General features: G+C 39.7%; 1 protein-coding gene across 4 annotated transcripts; it reads right to left on the bottom strand.

Annotated features, from left to right (window-relative positions):
* Window positions 1–286: 286 nt before the first annotated feature.
* On the bottom strand, window positions 287–12,156 carry LOC106414061 (sugar transporter ERD6-like 5). Of its 4 annotated transcripts, none has more exons than XR_007314609.1 (18): window positions 9,500–12,145; window positions 9,309–9,371; window positions 7,789–7,878; window positions 7,656–7,715; window positions 7,520–7,585; window positions 7,029–7,094; window positions 6,790–6,865; window positions 6,627–6,691; window positions 6,352–6,444; window positions 6,186–6,266; window positions 6,016–6,100; window positions 5,892–5,935; window positions 5,415–5,477; window positions 5,262–5,321; window positions 1,129–1,182; window positions 974–1,033; window positions 577–678; window positions 287–486 (listed from the first exon to the last, which is right to left on the bottom strand). XR_007314609.1 is itself a non-coding variant. In XM_013854776.3 (18 exons), exons 1-18 carry the CDS (start codon window positions 9,620–9,622, stop codon window positions 362–364), a joined length of 1,389 nt encoding a protein of 462 aa, XP_013710230.1. In that variant the 5' UTR covers window positions 9,623–10,817; the 3' UTR covers window positions 287–361. The 4 variants fall into 4 exon arrangements, 2 of the variants coding, with proteins under 2 accessions (XP_013710230.1, XP_048591638.1); XM_013854776.3 differs by having other exon boundaries at window positions 577–691; window positions 9,500–10,817; XR_007314610.1 differs by lacking the exons at window positions 5,262–5,321; window positions 5,415–5,477 and having other exon boundaries at window positions 9,500–12,156.
* Between the last annotated feature and the right edge of the window lie 9,357 nt (window positions 12,157–21,513).

Below are 21,513 nucleotides of genomic sequence, written 5' to 3'. Positions count from 1 at the left end.
AAGCAAACACATACTCTCGAAGTACCATTTCATTCGAGAATGTGTGGAGTTCAACTTGATCGAAATAAAGCATGTACCTGGAGCAGCAGGCAGACATACTCACTAAACCATTGGCAAGGATCAATTCGAAGCAATGCGCAAGTTCATTGGAGTTCAGAAGATCAACATACCCGAGATTCGAGTTGGAATTAAGGGGTTCTATTATAGAAATTCTCTATTTCAAAAGAAAATATATCAAAAATACATTGGAGATGGACTAAGACATTGTAACAATTTCATGCTCAAATAAAAAAGAAAGGAAATATCATATTTAAAAGTTAGTGTTTAATAATTGGTATCTTTGTAATAAACAATCTAAACATTACAATGTTACATAATTAATAGAAAATTGAATTTCCTCAAGCGTTCGACTTTTGGTTTCTGGTACAAGTTTTGCTACAAATATAACAGTAACCCCGCAAATTGTAGCGAAAACATAAAATGTTCCTGAAAATTATTTGGAAATACATTTCACATTTAAATATAGAGTGAAAATTGGCTGAAACAAAAGAAGTAAAATTGGAACAAAACTTGTACCTGCAGGACTCCAATTCATTAGGAAGTTAAATGCAAAGGATACAATCCAAGATCCAACCCAGCTAACAACAGTCACAAGACTTCCTGCTGATCCTTTTATATCTATTGGAAATATCTTGACATAAAATGGAACTTTTAATACCTAATTTCAACTAAACCAAACAACAAATGTAATATAAGGAAAGCGTAGAGTATATCTTATTAAGTAATAAGTTTCAAATAAAGAATGTAATACAATTTCTAGGTGCTTATTTAACTTGTATATTAAGTAATAAGTTTCAATAAAGAAATCAAAATCACATGGAAATGAACAATATATATACTACTAATTAGACCACACAACAAGGAGCTCTACTATACTAATCAACACGACAAAATGTTTCATGAAGTTATTTACCTCTGACATAATGACCCAAGGTATCCCACCCATTCCTAGCGAAAATGAACCTGTATACACCTGACGGGAAAATGGAAAATAACATCATATCTTTTGAAAATATAAATAATGTTTTTTAGAACTAACTATAAATAATATTTCAGATTCAAACTTACCAGAACGCCAGTGAGGGCTATATATGAAGCCCCTCCACTAAACGTCCTTACACCCTACAATTTGGTGAGCCCACATTTTTAATTTTCTGGTCAAGCGGTGAGCCGACATTTTATAATATGCAGAATTACATACATTTTGAAGCGTTGAAATATGCTACAATTATTTATAATAACAAACGAGTAAAATGTTGCGCAATAAAACAAACAAGTAAAATAATTCCTAATACTTTTCGAGGCACTAATCTCAGAGGCACGATAGATACTAAAATAACATGAAATAAAAAGTAAAAATATGAAACCATAAAGCAATATGAGGCAATTATATACACAAAATTTGATATAGTTATATATATATTATAAAATAAATACATAAAATTGTTGAAAATTTAATTGAATCCTTTCAACCGTTTAAGTGAAATTTTGCAACTGTTTAAGTGAATCATTGCAAATGTTTGTAATTGTATCTATTAGTGATGAACCGTTGCAACATTTGGTGATAAATCAATACAACCATTGATAATTAAAGTTTATGGAGATGAACCAATGTGATTTTTAGCTAACCATTGCAATTGTTGATATCAACAGATATAACTTTTGGCTAGACATTGCAATTGTTGGTACTAACCAATTGCAATCCTTGGTACTCTGTATAATGAGTTGTGGCATTGGCAACTGAGAATAAGAATGAAATATAAAAAAATTTGGTAGAAACAGATAGGAATTCATTGCTCAAAGATCATCACAAATCTTTGAAGAAACACCTATAAACACTAAATCTTTATTTGTTTTTCTTATATCTTTGCCTAGAACAAGAATGATATTTTCATTCTCTTATCTTACATGAGGATTTTGTGTAACCCAAAATACTCTTTAAGAAAAGTGACCTTGTAAGTGATTCAATCCTTATCCAAGTTCATAGTCTACATCCATTCGGTTACCAACACAAATAACCAACAATCTTAAAGAGAATTTCTTGTGAACTATTATTTTTTATTTGTGAGAGATAACATCAAATTCTGGAAAGTTATAAATGCTTGAGAGATTAAACTTTCAAAGATGAAAAAGAAGATGAAACAAGGAGGATCAAACGGAGAATGACGATTATATATGACATGGCTAAATTCTCAAAGCCTCAATATTTCGCTCTCTATAAAGAAGCAATAAATGATATGATTAACTCAATCATGAAAACAATACTTGGATCTTATCGAACCATCTACTAGGTTGCAGCCTTTCGGCTTCAAGATGATTTTTAAAAAGAAGATGAAAATGTTGATGGAACAATTGACACTTTAAGATTCGATCAATTATTCAATGGTTTAAACTAAGAGAAGATATAGATTAATCTGATACTTATACTCTAGGTGCTAATATATATTTTATAATGTTAATATTATTTTTGGAAACATTAATAAACTATATGGTTCACCGGAAGGGTACAAATGTATCATCACCAAATGGGTGCAAACGAGTCATCAATGAAGGTTGCAAACGATTCGGAATCAAATGGGTGTTAACGTGTAGACACCCAAGGCGTGAGAACTAGTCTTGACGGAAGAGTTTCAAACATGTCATGGACGAAGAGGTGAAAAAAAGTTGTGGCCAAATGGGTGCAAACATGCCATAAGAAAAGGAGTGCAAACGTCGCGTGACCAAAGAGGTGTTAATGTGTTATCACCGAGAGGGTGTAAACGTGTCATCACCATAAGGGTGCGAACATAACTTTACCTAAAGGGTGCAAAAGTTCTGAAAGGTTCAAATGTTATGTTACTAGAACGATTCTACTTGCATCATGCAGGATGTTGATCCATATGGATTCAAGTGAATGATGATTGAGGTTGAGTCATCATGATTGTACAACATATTGTTCATGGCCAGTGTTATGGATTGCGATCCATGGGAAATGGATTAATTGTTCAAAAAGAGGTTCATATTAAAAAACCTAAGATTTTATTGTTCTTTGTATTGAGCAATAAGTTTGATCTAGTAATTGTATGATCTAAAGAAAGCACCTAGAAAGTGACATTAAATGGTTCATGAGTTTGTCTTATCAAGTGGTTAAGTTAAACCAGTAGAATAAATGTTTATATAACAATTATGAGTCTGATAATGGAATAATAAGTTTCTTATATGTTATGAAATGTTGATCTTTGGTGCTGACCTTAGACAAGAAGAGCTTACAAAAGCATTATTGTCATCAGATTTTGCAATGAAAGACATAAGAGAAGTGGATGTGATTCTAGAAATTTGAATCCCACATGAAAGTAAAGAACTATCTTTGATACAATCTCATTACACTCAGAAAGTTCTTAAGAGGTTCAATTGTGAGAGCACTCCCATGGATACGGATGTGAAGCTTGTGCTATACACAAGACAATCAATATCACAACTTAATCATTTACAAGTGATGATTCCTAAATACATACCATGACAAGCACTAAGCCGGATATAGCTTATTTTACATGGAGGTTTAATAGAAACACTATAATATTAGTAATCAATAATGGAAGGCCTTAAGATGGGTCATAAGTAATTAAAAGAAACCATAAAGTATGGTTTGTCATAGGTAAATAAGGGTATTCAAATGCAAGTTGGATTGCTAACAAATAGCATCATTCTTCCACAACTGGTTGGGTGTTTTACTTATGTGCCATTTCATGGGTTTTAAAGAAGTAAACTTGCACGAACATTTTGACTATGGAATATGAATACATAGCATTAACAAATTCCGGTAAATAGGCAGAGTAAAGATATCATATCATAAGTTTTTCGGTCTTAACGAAATATAGAATATCATTTGACGAAATGATTAGCTAGAGACTTTGTAACTATGTCTGTTAAAGGGATGATAATAAATTCCATTTTAATTCTTTAATTGTGAGAAAATCAATTCCCCTCTAATACAATATTAGAGGATGAATTTAATGTGGAAATCCTATACTTAAAGATTGAAGCACATGTTTATATCATCCCAAGGTATGTGTTTGGATCTACAAGAAAAATATATGTTGAAAATGTTTTCTTAATAGATACTTTGAAAAGTCATCTATAGGTGCATGATTAAAATTATCTACTACCTATGAGTTTTAAGTGAGGCCGATTCAATAACATGAGATTTGAATTTAATACACTCATCACTCATGAATGGGTAGGGAGACAACTTATATTAGTGTCGAGGAAACACTTAGAGTTGTGTGGAAATTTGTATATGTTATTTTCATGTGCACTGATGGGTTGAGAGGATATAATCTGCATGACATTCTGATTCTCAGGCATTTGGAATGTGTAATACACTAAGATAAAAATTCTATTCTTAGAACATTTTTATTTATGCATGAGTTTAATATATGTCATAATTATTTAGTGAATATTTTGTTACACTTAAATGATAAAGGATTGTTGGAGATTTGAGTGAATCTATGCAACCGTTTAAGTGAAGCATTGCAGTTGTCTAGATGAGCAATTCTAACTATTTGTGATTGTAACCATTAGTGATGAATCCTTGCAACCTTTGGTGATAATAAACTATTGAACCCGTTGGCGATTAAAAACTTTGGTGATGACATTTGGCTAACTATTGTAATTGTTGGTATTAACAATAATAAATGTTGACTAATCATTGCAATTGTGAGTGCTAACAATTGCAACCCTCAGTACTCTATATAATGAGTTGTGGGCATTAGAAAATGAGAATATGAATAAAAAAAATTAAAAACTAATTTTTAGAAAGAGAGAATATTAATTGTTCAAAGTTCAACAAAAATCTTTGAAGAAACATATATAAACACTAAAATTATATTTTTATTATTGTATTGTAGCATAGAACAGAAATGAAACTATAATTATATTATCACAAAAAGAGATTTCGTGTAATCCAAATCTTAGAATAAGATCAAAACACTCTTTAATAAAAATGAATATGTGCTCGATTCAATCTTTATCCAAGTTCATAGTTCATATCCATTCGGTTACCATCCCAAAAGAACCAACAAAATTTTGGTCTACAGCTGATGAAAATATATTCCAATGTACAAATCATTTGGAGAACCTTATTTGATTTCGGGAAATTTTTTCATTAACATTATATAAAGCTTTATGATATACAAAATTATGTATTTTAAAGAGGAGAGAACCTGTAAGGAAAATGATAAGGCGACGAGTAAACACCCGATAAATGTGCCCGCAGCAGAAATCTGAATTGTGTAGATATAAATTAGAAATTTTATTGTTTTTGGGTATAATTAAAGGAATAACCTAGAACCAAAATGTAAAAAATAGTTTATTACAAGAATGAGTGGTCGTCTGCCTGATTTATCCATCAGAATTACGCCTATAGTTGTCATTGGGATCTGAAAATAATTAAATATGATCAACTACATATAATTTGGTTGCGATGGATACAACAAACACACAATCTAGTCATATTTGATTAACTTTGTTCTTACAATAATTTGGTTGTTCGTTCATTATATTTTTTATTGTATGTGCAATTTTTCTTTCTTCTTGTATGTCAACATTTTTTAAATAACGAAAATATGGATTGATATCTGAAATAAAATTATATTTTCAGTATTAATATTATTTTAAAAAAAATTACTTCCATTTTTTGGCTAATTGTATTGAATTTTTTATGATTTTGAAGTTTAAAAAAATTATTCTATTAGATTACCATTCCAAAGATTTAAATTTTTAATGTCTAGAAAGACAATTTTTTTACTGATAACGGTGAAAAAATGAAAACAAATGAATAACTAGAAACGTACCTGTACAATAACCATTGCAATCATTCCAATTTTGGAAGAAAGCCCTGAAAAATAAAATTAAAATGATTACTTGAATTTAAGTTTTAGTCTTGTGTGTGTGCATTAATATTATATGTGTATGTACCCGCAGATACAAAAATAGAGCTGGCATAAAAGGAAATTCCATTAACGCCTCCAAATTGTTGCAATGCCATTAGACCAACTCCCACCTAAACTCATTTGACATTTCATCATTGTAATATCATAGATTATCGGACATTCAACAATATAAGATAATTGACCTGTTTAACTTACAAGTAGAGATTTCGAGTACTGCTCTTGGAACAAATCAAATATACCACCTTCTGAAATTTGTGACAGTCTGCGTGTATACTCCTTCAAAAAACCAAGAATGTTACACATCTGAAAGAACATTTATAAAAAAAATTAGTTCAAGAAACTAGACTTAGTGCTGTTTTACTTTGATCTCACTAGATTCATTAGAAACGTCTGCAGATTCTCCTCTTAATCGTTGCAATACAATTTCAAATTCTTCCCATCTGCCAACTTTTGCCTGAAAATACTTGCAAACAAATTACTACCATTCGTTTATAAAAACCACAAAACCCTTTTCTAAACATTATGACATAAAATTACTATATTATTAGGTAACTGTAAGAACCATATAATTACCTCATTATCATTTGTTATATCACATGCACTAAGATTTTGTAGTATATGTAACAAATTACTTACCAACCATCTTGGTGATTCTGGAATGAAAATTAATCCCATAATTTGTACAACACATGGTACCATACCTAAGGTATTAAACATGAATTAATGACATGTATTACTAGTAAGATATACTTATTTTAGAAAGTTTACTTTATCAATATTATGTTTATATGTATATTACCTATCAAAGCCAATATTCGCCAACCAACAAAAGAGCCTAGTAGATATGTTATGGAGACACCCAAACATATCATTAGCTGCAAAATTTAAAATTTGTATAGATAATTTATTGACATTTAAGCAATATAATAAGACAGTGAAATATTTAAATAATACCATTTACAAGTGGAGATATTTTGTAAATTTAGCATTTGTTTAAAGAGAAATTCAATTGATTTGAAGTTTAATAATATATTTTACCTGATGAACTGTTGTAAAGCAACCTCGAAGATCCTTAGGAGTAATCTCAGCTATATATACAGGGACCTGATCATCAGTTATGAAACACTAAATCTATTAAAGAGATCAATTCAAAATATTTTGGTATATCAACAATTTTCAACAAATATTTATCGTACATGAACAATTCAACATATTTCTGAATCATATAATGACATGTTAGATGCACTTCTAAGTCAGTTACCAACCAACAAATCTGGAATTATAAATTGCACCATATAATCTCCAATCTAATATGTCAATATTTGGTATAAATAGACGTTTTAAGAACTTAAAAGTTCATTCATTGTAGATCAGTAAATCCCCAATCTTACAAAGTTAATGTCAAACACTTTCATCATCAGTTTATAGTTTGGAAAACACAAAGAGCGTATGATCCATTAATAATTGTTTATACAATATATAACCACTAAATATTCATTATTCAAGTTGGTAAGGTTAATATATTTTACCACAAACGAAAGAATGCCCATCCCGTAACCGACCAAGAATCTTCCAGCGTCAAGCCAAATTGTAACCTAATTAAAAACAAAGAACATATATTTTTTCTTCACATACATTTTTTTAAAAAGAGGGAGACGAAGATACCTTAGAAAGGTAGATCACTAACCAACCAAGACTGCAAAACATCTCCGAGAAACCCATTGTCTGATAAAGATGGATATTGTTTACCAACTTAAAAAATATATGTATTTCTATGTAAGAAAAAAATATAATTTACAGCTCGTCTGCCAATCAAATCAGAAATTCGTCCACTCATAGCTGCACCAATCATTGCCCCAACTGTCAAAATCGAACCGAAGAGCGAATACTGCAAGTATTTTGAAACATTCAAAACTGAGACATCAAGTATCCGACTAGAGGATTCAATCGAATTCTTGTTCATGTGTTTTTTTAATAAATCACTTAGCTATGAATAATATAGTTCCCTCAATACTTAATGTCATTTTCATTTGCATCCATACTATCTCAATCTTTAACCTTGTACATGAGACATTTTCAATTTTCTAGATCATCACAATATACTAGATACTATTCAATAGTCATATTAAAAGTACTTAGTTAATAGTGGTATCATTGAATGCATTCACAAAGTTGGAAACATTTAAGTAAGTTTTGCTTTCAAAGTATTATGGCCAACTGATATGGAACATCACAATACAATATTCATATTATTATTTTGACAAACGGATGATCGATGAATAGTGGAGTAAAGCGGAATAAATTGTTGATACTACTGACAAAATTCTAAAATGAGCTAGAGCTAGCCCGAACTGATCTTGTAAAATATATACAAAGTGAATAGAAATACAAGACAATGATTTTGAAATTTCATGAAATCCGCACAGCGTCGGGATGCTTTCAATGTGTTAGATGAGTTACGGTTTAAAGTGGAGAAGATTACACAAATACACACTTTTGAGATTCAAAGCTACATAAGAAATTTTTCATTTTCTGGTTCATCACAATATTCTAGATACTATATACATATATATAGTTTTTCTACAAAAGCATTAGGAAAATGGAAAGAAATCGTGGGTCACGGTCGTTGGGTTGTTTGGTTCCTATTGATATGTAGATAGAAAGTGAGTAGACAAGCTACTTATATATGGATATGTGAACCCCAATAAATTATATTGAAAAAATTTAGATGCGACTATGTCTTGAGACTGTGATAGAATATTGTTATAACCAATATTTTTCATAAAATACTAATAAATGATATTATTTTGTTCATAAAACTTATTCAACCATACGTCATTCATAAAATTTATTTAAAAGGTTGGTTCGTTTTAAATTATTTATCCAAAATAGAAAAATAAGAAAATATATTAAAAATATAGTTCATTACATGATCAAAATAAATTATTATTTTATTTAAATAAAAAAATTCATAAAATATAAAAAAAGAAAAGGAAATAAAATTAAAAAGTTAAAACTTGGTTGGAAAAATTAAATAGGGTTGTAATCATTTTTAGACATACATAGTTTTAGTTAATTTATCGATTAACTAATCTCGATTTGTTTTCAGAATTACGGTTTAGATCCTTAGAAAATCTGATACTGTCAGTTTCTCCGCCATATAATATGTAATTTTTTGTCAACCCATATTATCTGTAATTACCTCTAACTTTTTGTTCTTTTTAGTTCATCAATCCGTTAGCTCTTCATAACGGATCATAGATACTTATCAGTTATCACAATCCAAACACACGGATTAATTAAGTAAAAACAGTTTACCTCTGCCACAGATAGATTCAAGTCGTTCGTTAAGTCGGACTGGACGGGTGATGAGTATCCTATCTGCCAAATAAGTGAAACGAGTTTTCAAGAATCAACTGATATATAAGTAAAGACAACTAAAAAGATTACAGATTTAATAAGACGTTATATAAACTCACAGCTGAGATGTTCCAAAAAAAAAAACTTACAGCTGAGCCAAAAACGAAGGAACCAGCCACAGCTACAAAAGTAGTGAGGAATAGAGTTATAGTTGTAGCCGATGAGTCTAGATTTTCTTTCTCAATAAGTGAACTTTCAGGAGCAAGATCCATTTCCCTTTTTTTTGTGGGTTCTAACTTTCCTGGTTGATGTTTTGAGTAAGACAAACTACAGTTGTTGGTAAGAATCCAGTGGGGTAGTATATAGAAAAGCGATAAGGGTAAGATGTATGCTGTTTTATTTTATTGCTAATTTGTAAGCCAGTCTTTATTGAAAACAATAAGAAACCCAGATGTGTACCGAAAATTCCAAAAAGAAAAAAAAAATTGAACAGTAAGAATATGTTATGAACTTATGATATGAAGGTTTTTAAACGAATCAAATTTCTATATAAAATTGACAAAGAAATGTTTCCGGCGGGTTAATAAAGTTTGTTTGGAATTCCCTATATATTAATAGAGAAACATTTAAAAAGTTATAACATGTATTTTGTACTAATTAAATTTTTTTTTTTTTTATGTTTCAGTTAATTAAGCTGTTAATTTCGTTTATGTGTCAACCTATAAATAAATTAAAAAATATAGTTGTCCAAATCTAATTTTTAGGAAATTTACAAAAAAATGCCACATGGCATAATCATTACCACCACTTTTACATTAAAATCAAACAATAAGTAAAAGAGGATATGCTCAAAGGAGAGACTATCCATGTAAGATTAAAAAATTGACCAATAAGAAACACTTATTTGACCATGTCATAATATAAGCTACAGAGGGAAGATAGAAATGGGCTTAGAGTGTTCTAAAAAATTAACTTGATCCTATGTCAAACCCATCAACCAAAAATCATACTATCTGACGCATCGATTGCGTTCCACTTCGTCTTCACCATCTTGGTTCTCCCTGATGTCCGTTTCGGTGAGCTCTTCTTGATCAATCAATGCTGCTCACTAATTCCTTTGTAGTTTCGTTCCACCTCCCTATCTTTATCCTCATATAAAGATTGCTCAACCGCTTCGTCTGAACTTACTTGCAAGCAAGCAAACCCGAAAGCCTCCAGCGAAAAATCGAAAGCTCTGTTAACAAAATCCAACCGAAAGTCCCATGTCTCCACCGGCAAGTCTCTGTAGTTCGAATCTAAAGTTATGGCAATGATCAATTTCTTTTTTTCGTCAATGTTGTTGATAACCCATTTTAAAAGCCGTCGCCTTTTAGTTTTGATGTCGATTCATTTGATCCAGTCTTACGGATTCTCACAATTTCTTTTCTTTTGTTTCGATAAGGTTGAAGTTCGGTATGCGATTGCTGTAACGTGTGAAGATAAATGGCTCTCGAATACGACCTCTAAATGAAAACATGAAGAAGTGTCAGTATGCCGTAAGTGGTAAGCTCTATGAAAGGCAAACAGGTATACACTTTTGATCATCTTGTGCCTCTAATTATTGGCTTTACTCTAGAAAAAGAGACTTAAAATGAAGACATACATGTGATCTTCAGTTCGTCTAGATAATAAAATTAACAAACAATTTTTGCAGGTGGTTGTGCTCTATCAAGCTCCTTATCTACTAGATGACCCAAATGTTGGAATGATATTTCCAAGAGCTGAGCATTATCTTTTCTTGATTTGCAAACTCATTAGTTAGCCGGTTATCTGTGTGTCATCAGGTGCTTACAGTGACTCAAGAGGACTTCTGGAAGCTAGGAAAGCCAGCTCAAGCCTTTTGTTTGTCATTTTCATATCTCAGTAATCCAGAACTCATATTCCTCACGATGGAGCTAGCAAAGGTATGAAACAAATCTTAAACTGTGCTATTTGCGGTGAGGGAGACGCGGTAATGCTCTGTTCCAAGAGATCTTAGTATATGCTATGATTTTACTTCTGACACTTCTTCTCTGGCTATTTGCACCGCCAAATTTTCTCATTCGCCTTGAGCTCCTACTGATCGACGAAAGGTACAGCCTCATAATCTAAAACTCCTCAAATTGATAACCATCGTTCTTTGTAATCTAACCTACTCAACATGTATATATAAATCTGTTATTTTAGGCTTCATTGGTCTGCACTGTGTATGGCACAACGAATGTCATCTGAAGCAAGTCTTTTCCGAGAGCCTCACCATTTCTCCACAAAGAATAAAGACATCCACAGGTTCACTGACCACCAGTTCACCATTTCCTTTGGTCCTATTCAACAAGCCGCGAGGATCGTAGGGAAGTCAATCTCTAACCCTAACTGACTAAGACGGCTCGATCTACCTAGAGAAATTCTCAGTAGCAAAGAAATAGAGGGATAAAATGTAATACCTGAAGTAAAGATATTGTCGGCTTGGATGTAAAGAAGATGGGGAAAAGCTGAAGCATATAAAGGCCAAGATCGCGTGCTCTGGAAACCTCGGATCTCAAGATGATTTCAAAATTCAAATAGCCCTCCTTCGGCGCGTGAGATATCAACGGATCTCCTATATTTATGAAGAAATATTTCGGAAAGGGAAAGAATCTACATTTCTCCCTGGAAAATATTCGGATATTCTCTTCAGGGAAACCTTGTATCAAGCCGGTGTTGGGGTCAAAAACGGTTACGACGGAATTACCACCCGAAAATCCTCGGAGATCGTATTTCCGAAAGAGATAGTAAAAGAAGAGATGTAATTTTCGTAAAAATAACCAATACGAAGTTTTTACGAAGAAGTATCCTTTGGGATTCAAACCGAACAAACCAAACTCGGTCACCACGCATACACGCCGTCCGATCGCTATGCAGCAACCAAACCTGAGCCAAAGCTCGGTCGCTACGTAGCGACCGAGCGACCATCCCGCTCGGTCGCTACGTAGCGACCGAGCTCGAGTCAAAGCTCGGTCGCTACGTAGCGACAGAGCGATCGTCCCGCTCTGAAGAACCCTAAGGAACGAACACTCAACCGGATTGGAAAGATATGAACTCGATCCGTAAGGAAAGAGAACTGATGGTATGAACGGTGACACTAAGGGTTGCGGAATAGCCCAAAGATACTACCAGACTTCGATCGTTGCCGGATGTGACGCACCGGTCCAACAAAAGAAGGATCGAAACTTGGAGATAACCTCACCAAGAAACTAAGAAATGTTCTAACAAAGAACAAAGAGAGTAAAAACTCAAAAGAATGAAAGCAAAACGAAATTTTTTTATTCAGATCTGATGGTTACATTATATAGAAGTTCTAGTCAAAAGACTTAAAGAAAAATGTGGAAAATCTAAACATAGAAAATGATAAAATTGACCAGATCTGGTCAAGGCACGAAATCACACTTTGACTAGTGAAAAACCCTTCAAATTCCGTCCAGGTTCATTGCTTCCTGAAGCATGTCCTGCGGACTGGGCCAGTACACAAGCAGGACAGTCCAAAGTAGCCAGTTTTGAAGTGTCACGGCCTATCATGAGTTCCACTCGTCCGAATCCAAATCTGTCTCGACCGTTGCTCTTAAAATGCCAATCAGTACGGGAAATACGAGCTCCAGTTCGGTGAATTCGATCGTCTGGACATGGGTATTGATGAAGCCTCAAACTGGACATCCGGGCGGTACATGTGGTACTGTCCAGAAATGTATAGCAATGACCTAACTCAGGATCCGTGCGTCCGAATGCGATTCCGTCTCGACTGTTCTTCATCAAATGGAAAACAGGACGGTGAAGACAAAGTCCAGTATAGTGAAATGGATCATCTGGCCATGGTTCCAGCCAAAGCTCACATCCGGATGCATTTGGGACAGTCCGGTCAGTCTGACCAGTATGGTGAAAATCATGAACCTCGGTTGAAAACTTCAGAACGTCCTGAACTTCATGCTGGTTCGGCTCCATGTACTGATCCGTGGACCGCGGTCTATCACGCTCGGTCGCTACGTAGCGACCGAGCTCGAGCCGAAGCTCGGTCACAACGTAGCGACCGAGCGATCGTCCCGCTCGGTCGCTACGTAGCGACCGAGCGCTCGTCCCGCTCGGTCGCTACGTAGCGACCGAGCCCGAGCCAAAGCTCGGTCGCTACGTCGCGACCGAGCGATCGTCCCGCTCGGTCGCTACGTAGCGACCGAGCTCAGCCAAGCTCGGTCGCTACGTAGCGACCGAGCGATCGTCCCGCTCGGTCGCTACATAGCGACCGAGCTCGAGCCAAAGCTCGGTCGCTACGTAGCGACCGAGCGATCGTCCCGCTCGGTCGCTACGTAGCGACTGAGCTCGAGCCAAAGCTCGGTCGCTACGTAGCAACCGAGCTCAAGCCAAAGCTCGGTCGCTACGTAGCGACCGAGCACTCGTCTCGCTCGGTCGCTACGTAGCGACCGGGCTCGAGCCAAAGTTCGGTCGCTGTGTAGCGATTGAACCTTTCCGAACATCGATACGACACCAGTCCTTGCATTCTCGTCAAACCTTCGAATGCTATCTCCCGAAGACCGTAGCAAGCTCAGTCCATGTTTCCCGCTATTCTAATTCATCGATCAAACTTCGCGGATTAGAAACCGCGGAAAACTCGTAGTAAACGTGTCGAGTCAGAAGACGGCCCAAAGGGACCTAAAACACGAGTCGAGGCCCATCCTACGATTTTTCCTAACCAAAAGCCCGTGAACCACAGCATGGTTCACGCTTGGCCCACGAGGAAGGATAAATGTCAAGTTTCCGCGGATAAATACGGAAGTTTTGAAGATAATTGTGAAGATCGGGAAAAATGGAATATCTCCATTTTTATGCTATGACGGCTTAAGGGCAGAAGAGTAAAAGCGTAAACCGACCTTGGAGCTAGTATATAAGGAGTCCTAGGCGAGGAGCAGAAGAAGAACTTTTTTCAGAGCAAACTTAGCACTTAGAGCAATTTAGGCAATTTTCCGTTTTTGTTATTTCGAGCTGCGACTCAACTAGGTTTAGCCGTCTTAGGGTTGCTAGAACTAGGAATCTCGCCGACAGCTCTCGAGCCCAGGCTTATACCTTGTTGTAACGCTCATACGCAGATTCGGAACAAAGATCTACTTTGCTCTCTTTTCGATTTCTTATTTTTATCGTTGTTATTCTCGTGTTCTGATTGCTTGACGTGTGGTAATTAACAGATATCCGGGTCCTTTGGGAAATTAGGGTTTTCCTAGTTTCCTTATTTAAACGGAAATCGACAGTGTGAATTTCGGTTCCCACAGTTTGGCGCTAGAAGGTGGGGGCGTTACGGATCAATCTAACCCGCAAAAGCCACACACTGTCAGACATGTCAACCAACGATGCGGATAACGTGCAAACTCCTCTTAACGGAGGCAGCGGCACCGATCTCCACACTCCAGTAGCGGACGTATCCGCGGCCAATGCGCAAGCCAACGCCGCGACGCTCGAGGAGTTCAAAAAGATGTTCGCCACCTATGAGAAAAGGTCGGAAGAACAGGATAAGCTCGTGAATACCTTGACTAAACAGGTTGAAACCTTAACGGCAAGAACCCAAGCTATCCGTCCCCGCGGAACCACCAAAATCCGCGGGAAGAGGCTCGACTTCGCCACCCCACTCGATAGAGCAGGACTCGCGCGGAAACGACCCTCCGGTCAAAACCCTAGCGAGAAATCTCCCGTCGAAAAAGGGAACCCTGAAAATCTTCCGCCCCCTGCAAAGGATTCAGAGGATAACGAAGCCGAACACATTGACCTGGATCCTAGCGATGTCTCCAACGACACCGACGAGGATGTCGACAGACATCCAAGAAGGACCAGAAGCTGATCCGCTCGGGAAGGCTCCCCGTTCGAAAAACCAATGACGGAAGAAGAAGAAGTCGCCTATTGGAACGAACAAGAGGAGCTGGCCGAAAGGCAAACCGAGCTGACTCGCAGTAAACGCCGACAGGCTCGAAAATCTACGGACGAGACATCGGATATCCGCGATCTTCGCGACTACATCACTAAGACTGCGGCAGAAGTGAGAGCCGTAAAGTCTCAAATCCATCATGCTACTAGTGCTGCCCCCGAGATCGATCGACTGTTAGAAGGAGCTCGAAAGACCCCCTTTAAACAGTCGCATTTCGGACATGAGGGTGTCCGATCCGGGAAAGATCAAAGTACCGAAGTACGATGGTACGGCCGATCCAAAAGCGCACCTTCAGGCTTTCCACATCGCGATGGGAAGAGCAAGACTGAAGGACGGCGAAAAAGATGCCGGCTATTGCCGCCTGTTCGTCGAAAATCTTGAAGGAGCAGCGCTCGAATGGTTCGCACGCCTTCGTCGCAACACCATCGGGAGTTTTCGACAGCTCGCATCGGAATTCCTCAGACAGTACTCTGTATTCATAGACAGAGAAACCTCCGATGTTGACCTCTGGAGTCTCTCCCAGAGGGAAGACGAACCCCTCCGCGAGTTTATCAGTCGGTTCAAGCTGATAATGTCCAGGGTCAGTGGGATAAGCGACAAAGTGGCCATCGACGCGCTGAGAAAGACGCTCTGGTACAAGTCGAAATTCAGAAAATGGATAACTCTCGACAAACCGCGAACGATCCAGGACGCCCTCCACAAAGCAACGGACTACATCATAGTCGAGGAAGAAACTAAAGTCTTATCGCAAAAACATAAGCCGGCAAGACCATCCTCGAAAGACGCAGATCCGAAGGGGAAAAAGAAGAACTTTCGTAACGACAAGTACGTCCATCACGAGGGGGAAGATCTCAAAAAGGCGCATAACTATGCGATCAATTCGGATCAAGGCCGGACCACGGGCAACACATGGACTCGCAATCAAGGGTATGACGAAAACACCTTCTGCGAGTTCCACCAATCCCGAGGACACTCCACGACCAACTGCAAATTCTTGGGAGCAAGACTGGCCGCAAAGCTACTCGCTGGAGAGCTTTCGGAAGTAACTAGCGTCAAGGATCTCATCCTCGATTCTGATCGGCCTCCAAAGACGGATAGAAATCCGCCCGCTGAGAAATCCCCTCAACGAAACCAACCTGGGGATAAACGCGGTAGGAGGCCGGATGACAAAGGGAACGATAACAATCGTCGCAGAGTCAATATGATCATCGGAGGATCACAATACTGCGGCGACACCGTGTCGGCCATCAAGGCTTACCAACGGAAGGCAGAGTCAAGTGCAAATTGGCCTACATGGTCTCCTCCTCAAGACGGCCAAAGTTGCTCGATCACCTTCACAGAGGAAGAAGCCGGCGGTATCGACCAACCTCACTGCGACCCGCTCGTCATAGATCTCGTCATACGAGATTTAGAAGTCGGAAGGGTACTCGTCGACACGGGAAGCACGGTCAACGTAATCTTCCGCGACACTCTCAAGCGGATGAGTATCAAACTCAGAGAAGTAATTCCGACGCCAAAACCGCTCACGGGTTTTTCAGGCGAAGTGTTGATGACTCTCGGATCATTCCAATTGCCAGTCATGGCCAAGGAGATCACGAAAATCGTCGAATTCGCGGTAGTCGATCATCCCGCTATCTACAACGTGATCATGGGAACTCCATGGCTCAACGCCATGCAGGCAGTTCTGTCAACCTACCACCTGGGTCTCAAGTTCCCAACGCCGAGCGGAGTCGCGGCCATCTGGGGATGCCAAAAACAGTCGCGACTATGCTTCCTCGCGGAGCATAAGTTAAGGCAAATCACGGCTTCTGCAAACGGAAAACGCGCGAAGATAGATCGATCTTCAGCCAAAAGCGCCCCGGGAGAAGACGAAGTAAAATCATCTATCGACGCAAACGCATCGGACGTCAAAGCTCGACATAAATCCAAAGCCCACGCGACAACTCAACCGGAACATCCGGAAAATAGCGTCGACCCAGCCACGATCGACACGGTCAAGGCAGACATCGCGACATCTACCGCCGAGTAAGAACACTCGCGGCATGAAACAGAACTACGAGATGGCTTGATCCTCGAAAGGGGTACGTAGGCAGCTCATCAAAAGACGAGTTCAGGTATCCCCCTCTCTAAAAAAGGGGGGGGGGAGTGGGTGCGTATACTCGTATACTCCCACTTAGAAAAATCTTCATTATTGTAATCGAGTTTTTAGAAACTTCAAAAACTTTTACTACAATATACGTTGTCCTTTTTATCGAAAACGTTTACGCTTCAGTAAGACACAAAAGAAACTTTCAGGACACGCCTGAAAACGTTAAGACTCTTATCTACGGCCCCTTCCGGCCCAAAAATCGTAAAGATTATCATCTTTCAAACACGCAAAAATACACGTATAATCCTCGAAATAACTGCGAGACGTCGCAAAAGTTAAAAATCGAGGATAATGCTAACGCGACCACCAAAAACCTTACACCCCGTTCGTCGATTGGCCCCGACGAACACGCCAGCCGTCTTAAACAAACGCAATTCGATCACTCTTTTGATCTTTAAAAACGTCCAACACAAGGACAAAAGCGCGCTACAACAAAAATCCGAAATTTTGGTTTAGCACTTCCAGTTGATTCTGAGAAGATGCTCGATTCGTACCATACAAGTCATATAAGCCGAGAACATATCGCGGACTTTAAATCGGTGTGAGTCAGGAAGAAATCGCAACAGGAAAAACGATAGCCGGCTAGTCACCGCACAAACCTTAACCGAAAGTAAACCTAGGTCTTGCCCTAAACCCAACGCTCTGGTCTCAAACATCTCAAGGCATGATATCTAAAAGATACGAGATCCTAAACCATGTCTCTCCGTTCATATCTCAATGTTCTCGAAAATCGTAAAGATAAGTAAATTTTTACGAAAATCACGAACGAACCAACAGAATGAACGTCTAATCAGAACTAAATACGAGACGACAACTCATATTTACTTCAACCCAACTTAGGAAAACTCGAAACAAAACATTCGTCATATAAATAAACCGCGTAAAGCGGAAAGGGATTCAAAGCCACCAACGGCCAGTCCCGGTAAATACAAATACGGCCATCTAGGCCTAAACAAAATCCAAATTCAAAGGGCCACACTCGGCCGAAAACAGATAAAAGGATAACTGATCCATTCCTCATAATCCAAAGTCAAAGTCCCCAGACAACGAAGCACCGAACGCATCCGCGGGACGATCCACTTCCTCGCCACCATCGGGAAACCCGGTCGGAACCTCCTCGGTATCAGGGGAAACCGGGATGGAATCCCAGAACCCTTGAATCCTCTCGTCAATCGGAGGGATAAGCGCCTCAGCATGGGCACGTTCACTCATCCCAATCTTCATCAAGCTCATTTCCTCTTCAAACACATAGTCATCAGCTCGCGTCCTCCAAAGACTTCCGACCGAACCGCGGCACTCGCGAAAGTCACCCACCGAGGTAAAAGCATTCTTGAGGTTCCCATACTCAACCTGGAATTGAGATGCGCGAGTTTTCATCACCTCGACGATTTCTCTTTTGCCTTTCCTCTCCGCTTTACGAACAGCCCGCGCATGATCACGAGTAAGTTGCGCCTCTCGCTCCAGCATCTCGCCTTGCACGCGAGCGAGATCCCGCTCCGCTTTCTCCGCTTTGAAGCGGTAGACCATGGCTTCTCTATGGCCCGCCTCAATGGCCGAGCCCAGCAGGCTCAGGCCCTGCAAAATCGATTGATATGTTATAAACATATATACACAGGACAATCACCAAAAAATCCTCAAAAACTAACCCCATTGATGATGTGAGATCCCTCCGCAACGACTCTCGGCCTTGCCGATTCTTTCGTAGGAGGAGGAGCATCGAAACCCGGTGGCAGTCCAGCAAAGAAGTCATCGAAATCCGGAATAGGGGCCTCGCTCGAACCACTCCCGTCGCCGTAAGCAAGGTTCGGATCCCATCCTGGAAGCATAGTGTGACAACCCGCCCCGTGGAACTACCCGCCCATGGGGCCTAGGCTCACAGCGCTGCAGCGCACCGACCCCAACCCCTCCATTATGAGTTCTCACTAACTCCATAATTAGGTTGTTGGTAGGCCTCGAACCCAGGACCTCACCCTTTAACAGCATTCCCACAGGACAAGCTGTCACCAATTGACCTGCAGATCAATTGGTGACAGCTTATCCTGTGGGAATGCTGTTAAAGGGTGAGGTCATGGGTTCGAGGCCTACCAACAACCTAATTATGGAGTTAGTGAGAACTCATAATGGAGGGGTTGGGGTCGGTGCGCTGCAGCGCTGTGAGCCTAGGGCCCCATGGGCGGGTAGTTCCACGGGGCGGGTTGTCACACATAGAGTCATCCATCGAAAACTCTATGTCGCCAAGATCGACATCTTTTCCCTTCCAAGAGCTCGACTCCGGCACAGCTGTTGGAGCTTCGACGGGATTCTGGACGTCAGGTTCGGAGTCGCTTCCAGTGTCCGAATCCAAAGCAGGACCGGGTTGCACGAATCTCAGTGCCTTCCGAACCCTCTTCGGCGTAAAAGAAGTCCAGAAGAAGGGACCATTCCTGAGAAGATCCCTCACCGAAATGATGTCCTCGGGGAACAGAGCAAAAGGGTTGATGAAGGGACGATCATTCGGCAACCTCCGGAACAGTGGAATGCAACTCTCTTCGACGGATGCAGCGTCTATACGAACGAAGAAAAAGAACTTCTTCCAAGAGTTGAAGTTCGAAACAAACTTCTTAACCACTGACATAAATTTCCGAGAGACCAACCTATGCTTATCCGTATCTCTGACAAGTTGAAGCCTCAAAAGCGCTTCATAATGATCGACGGAAAGGGAAAGGCCATGCTCGTAGCTTAGGATCAGGATCCCAATAAGATGCTGAATGGCAAGGGGAGTCAACTGACTTATCGCAACTTCGAAACGATCCAACACTCGGACGAGAATTTTGGGTATGGGGAACCATAGGCGACAGCCTCATAGCAAGTAAAGTAACCCTCCGGGGGGCTGTTAGCACATTCCCCGCGGCGGGGAACCCGGAACTCCACAGCATCCGGGATATGGTAGAACGATCGCATCATCGCGAGAAACTCGTCGGTAGTCCTGCTTGCATCCTCTTCCTCGACTCCACGATGGACCAGGACCGGGAACGGCTTCTCCTTGGGAGGGGTCAACGAGCCATAATGAGCAACCCACCATGCCTCGTTCTCGGCAGGATGCACCGAGTGAGGCACGAACTCCATCTTCGGAACGACGAGCTCTTCATAAGGACTCGCGGACGAAGACCCTTTTTTCGCAATCTTTTTCTTGCTCGACATCTTTACACTTCTCTTGAGAGAATAGAGGAAAAGGGTGGAGAGAAAGATAGAAAGTTTTTTTCTTAAGAAAGATCTTAGAGAAAGACAAGAAACTGAAAAAATTATGGAACAAGTTACCTCCCTTCTTATAAGACATGAGGATTTACTATTTAAGCTCGGACTTTCGGATATTAATTCCATCCATCACGCCTAACTTGCCAAACATGCCTAACCGCACACTAGGATCCTACGATGCATGATCCTAACGGGCTGGGGGGCTAACTGTTGGGGTCAAAAACGGTTACGACGGAATTACCACCCGAAAATCCTCGGAGATCGTATTTCCGAAAGAGATAGTAAAAGAAGAGATGTAATTTTCGTAAAAATAACCAATACGAAGTTTTTACGAAGAAGTATCCTTTGGGATTCAAACCGAACAAACCAAGCTCGGTCACCACGCATACACGCCGTCCGATCGCTATGCAGCAACCAAACCTGAGCCAAAGCTCGGTCGCTACGTAGCGACCGAGCGACCGTCCCGCTCGGTCGCTACGTAGCGACCGAGCTCGAGTCAAAGCTCGGTCGCTACGTAGCGACCGAGCTCGGCCAAGCTCGGTCGCTACATAGCGACCGAGCGGGACGAGCGCTCGGTCGCTATGTAGCAACCGAGCTTCGGCTCGAGATCAGTCCCACTCGGTCGCTACGTAGCGACCAAGCTCGAGCCAAAGCTCGGTCGCTACGTAGCGACCAAGCTCGAGCCAAAGCTCGGTCGCTACGTAGCGACCGAGCTCAAGCCAAAGCTCGGTCGCTACGTAGCGACCGCGCACTCGTCTCGCTCGGTCGCTACGTAGCGACCGGGCTCGAGCCAAAGTTCGGTCGCTGTGTAGCGATTGAACCTT

The sequence above is a fragment of the Brassica napus genome, chromosome A1 (genome assembly GCF_020379485.1).
Source record: "Brassica napus cultivar Da-Ae chromosome A1, Da-Ae, whole genome shotgun sequence".
In the NCBI taxonomy this organism is placed as follows: domain Eukaryota; kingdom Viridiplantae; phylum Streptophyta; class Magnoliopsida; order Brassicales; family Brassicaceae; genus Brassica; species Brassica napus.
The sequence above is the reverse complement of the archived record's forward strand: the minus strand, read 5'-3'. Positions and strand labels throughout refer to the sequence as shown.

What these genes read in the sequence shown, in the direction of transcription:
- LOC106414061 (XM_013854776.3), bottom strand. Translation starts at nt 9,622, where the DNA reads ATGGATCTTGCTCCTGAAAGTTCACTTATTGAGAAAGAAAATCTAGAC. An exon ending in GCTTTACAACAGTTCATCAG is followed by an intron (nt 6,866 to 7,028) that starts GTAAAATATATT and finishes TAAATTTTGCAG; the next exon opens with CTAATGATATGTTTGGGTGT. An exon ending in GCGAATATTGGCTTTGATAG is followed by an intron (nt 6,692 to 6,789) that starts GTAATATACATA and finishes TTAATACCTTAG; the next exon opens with GTATGGTACCATGTGTTGTA.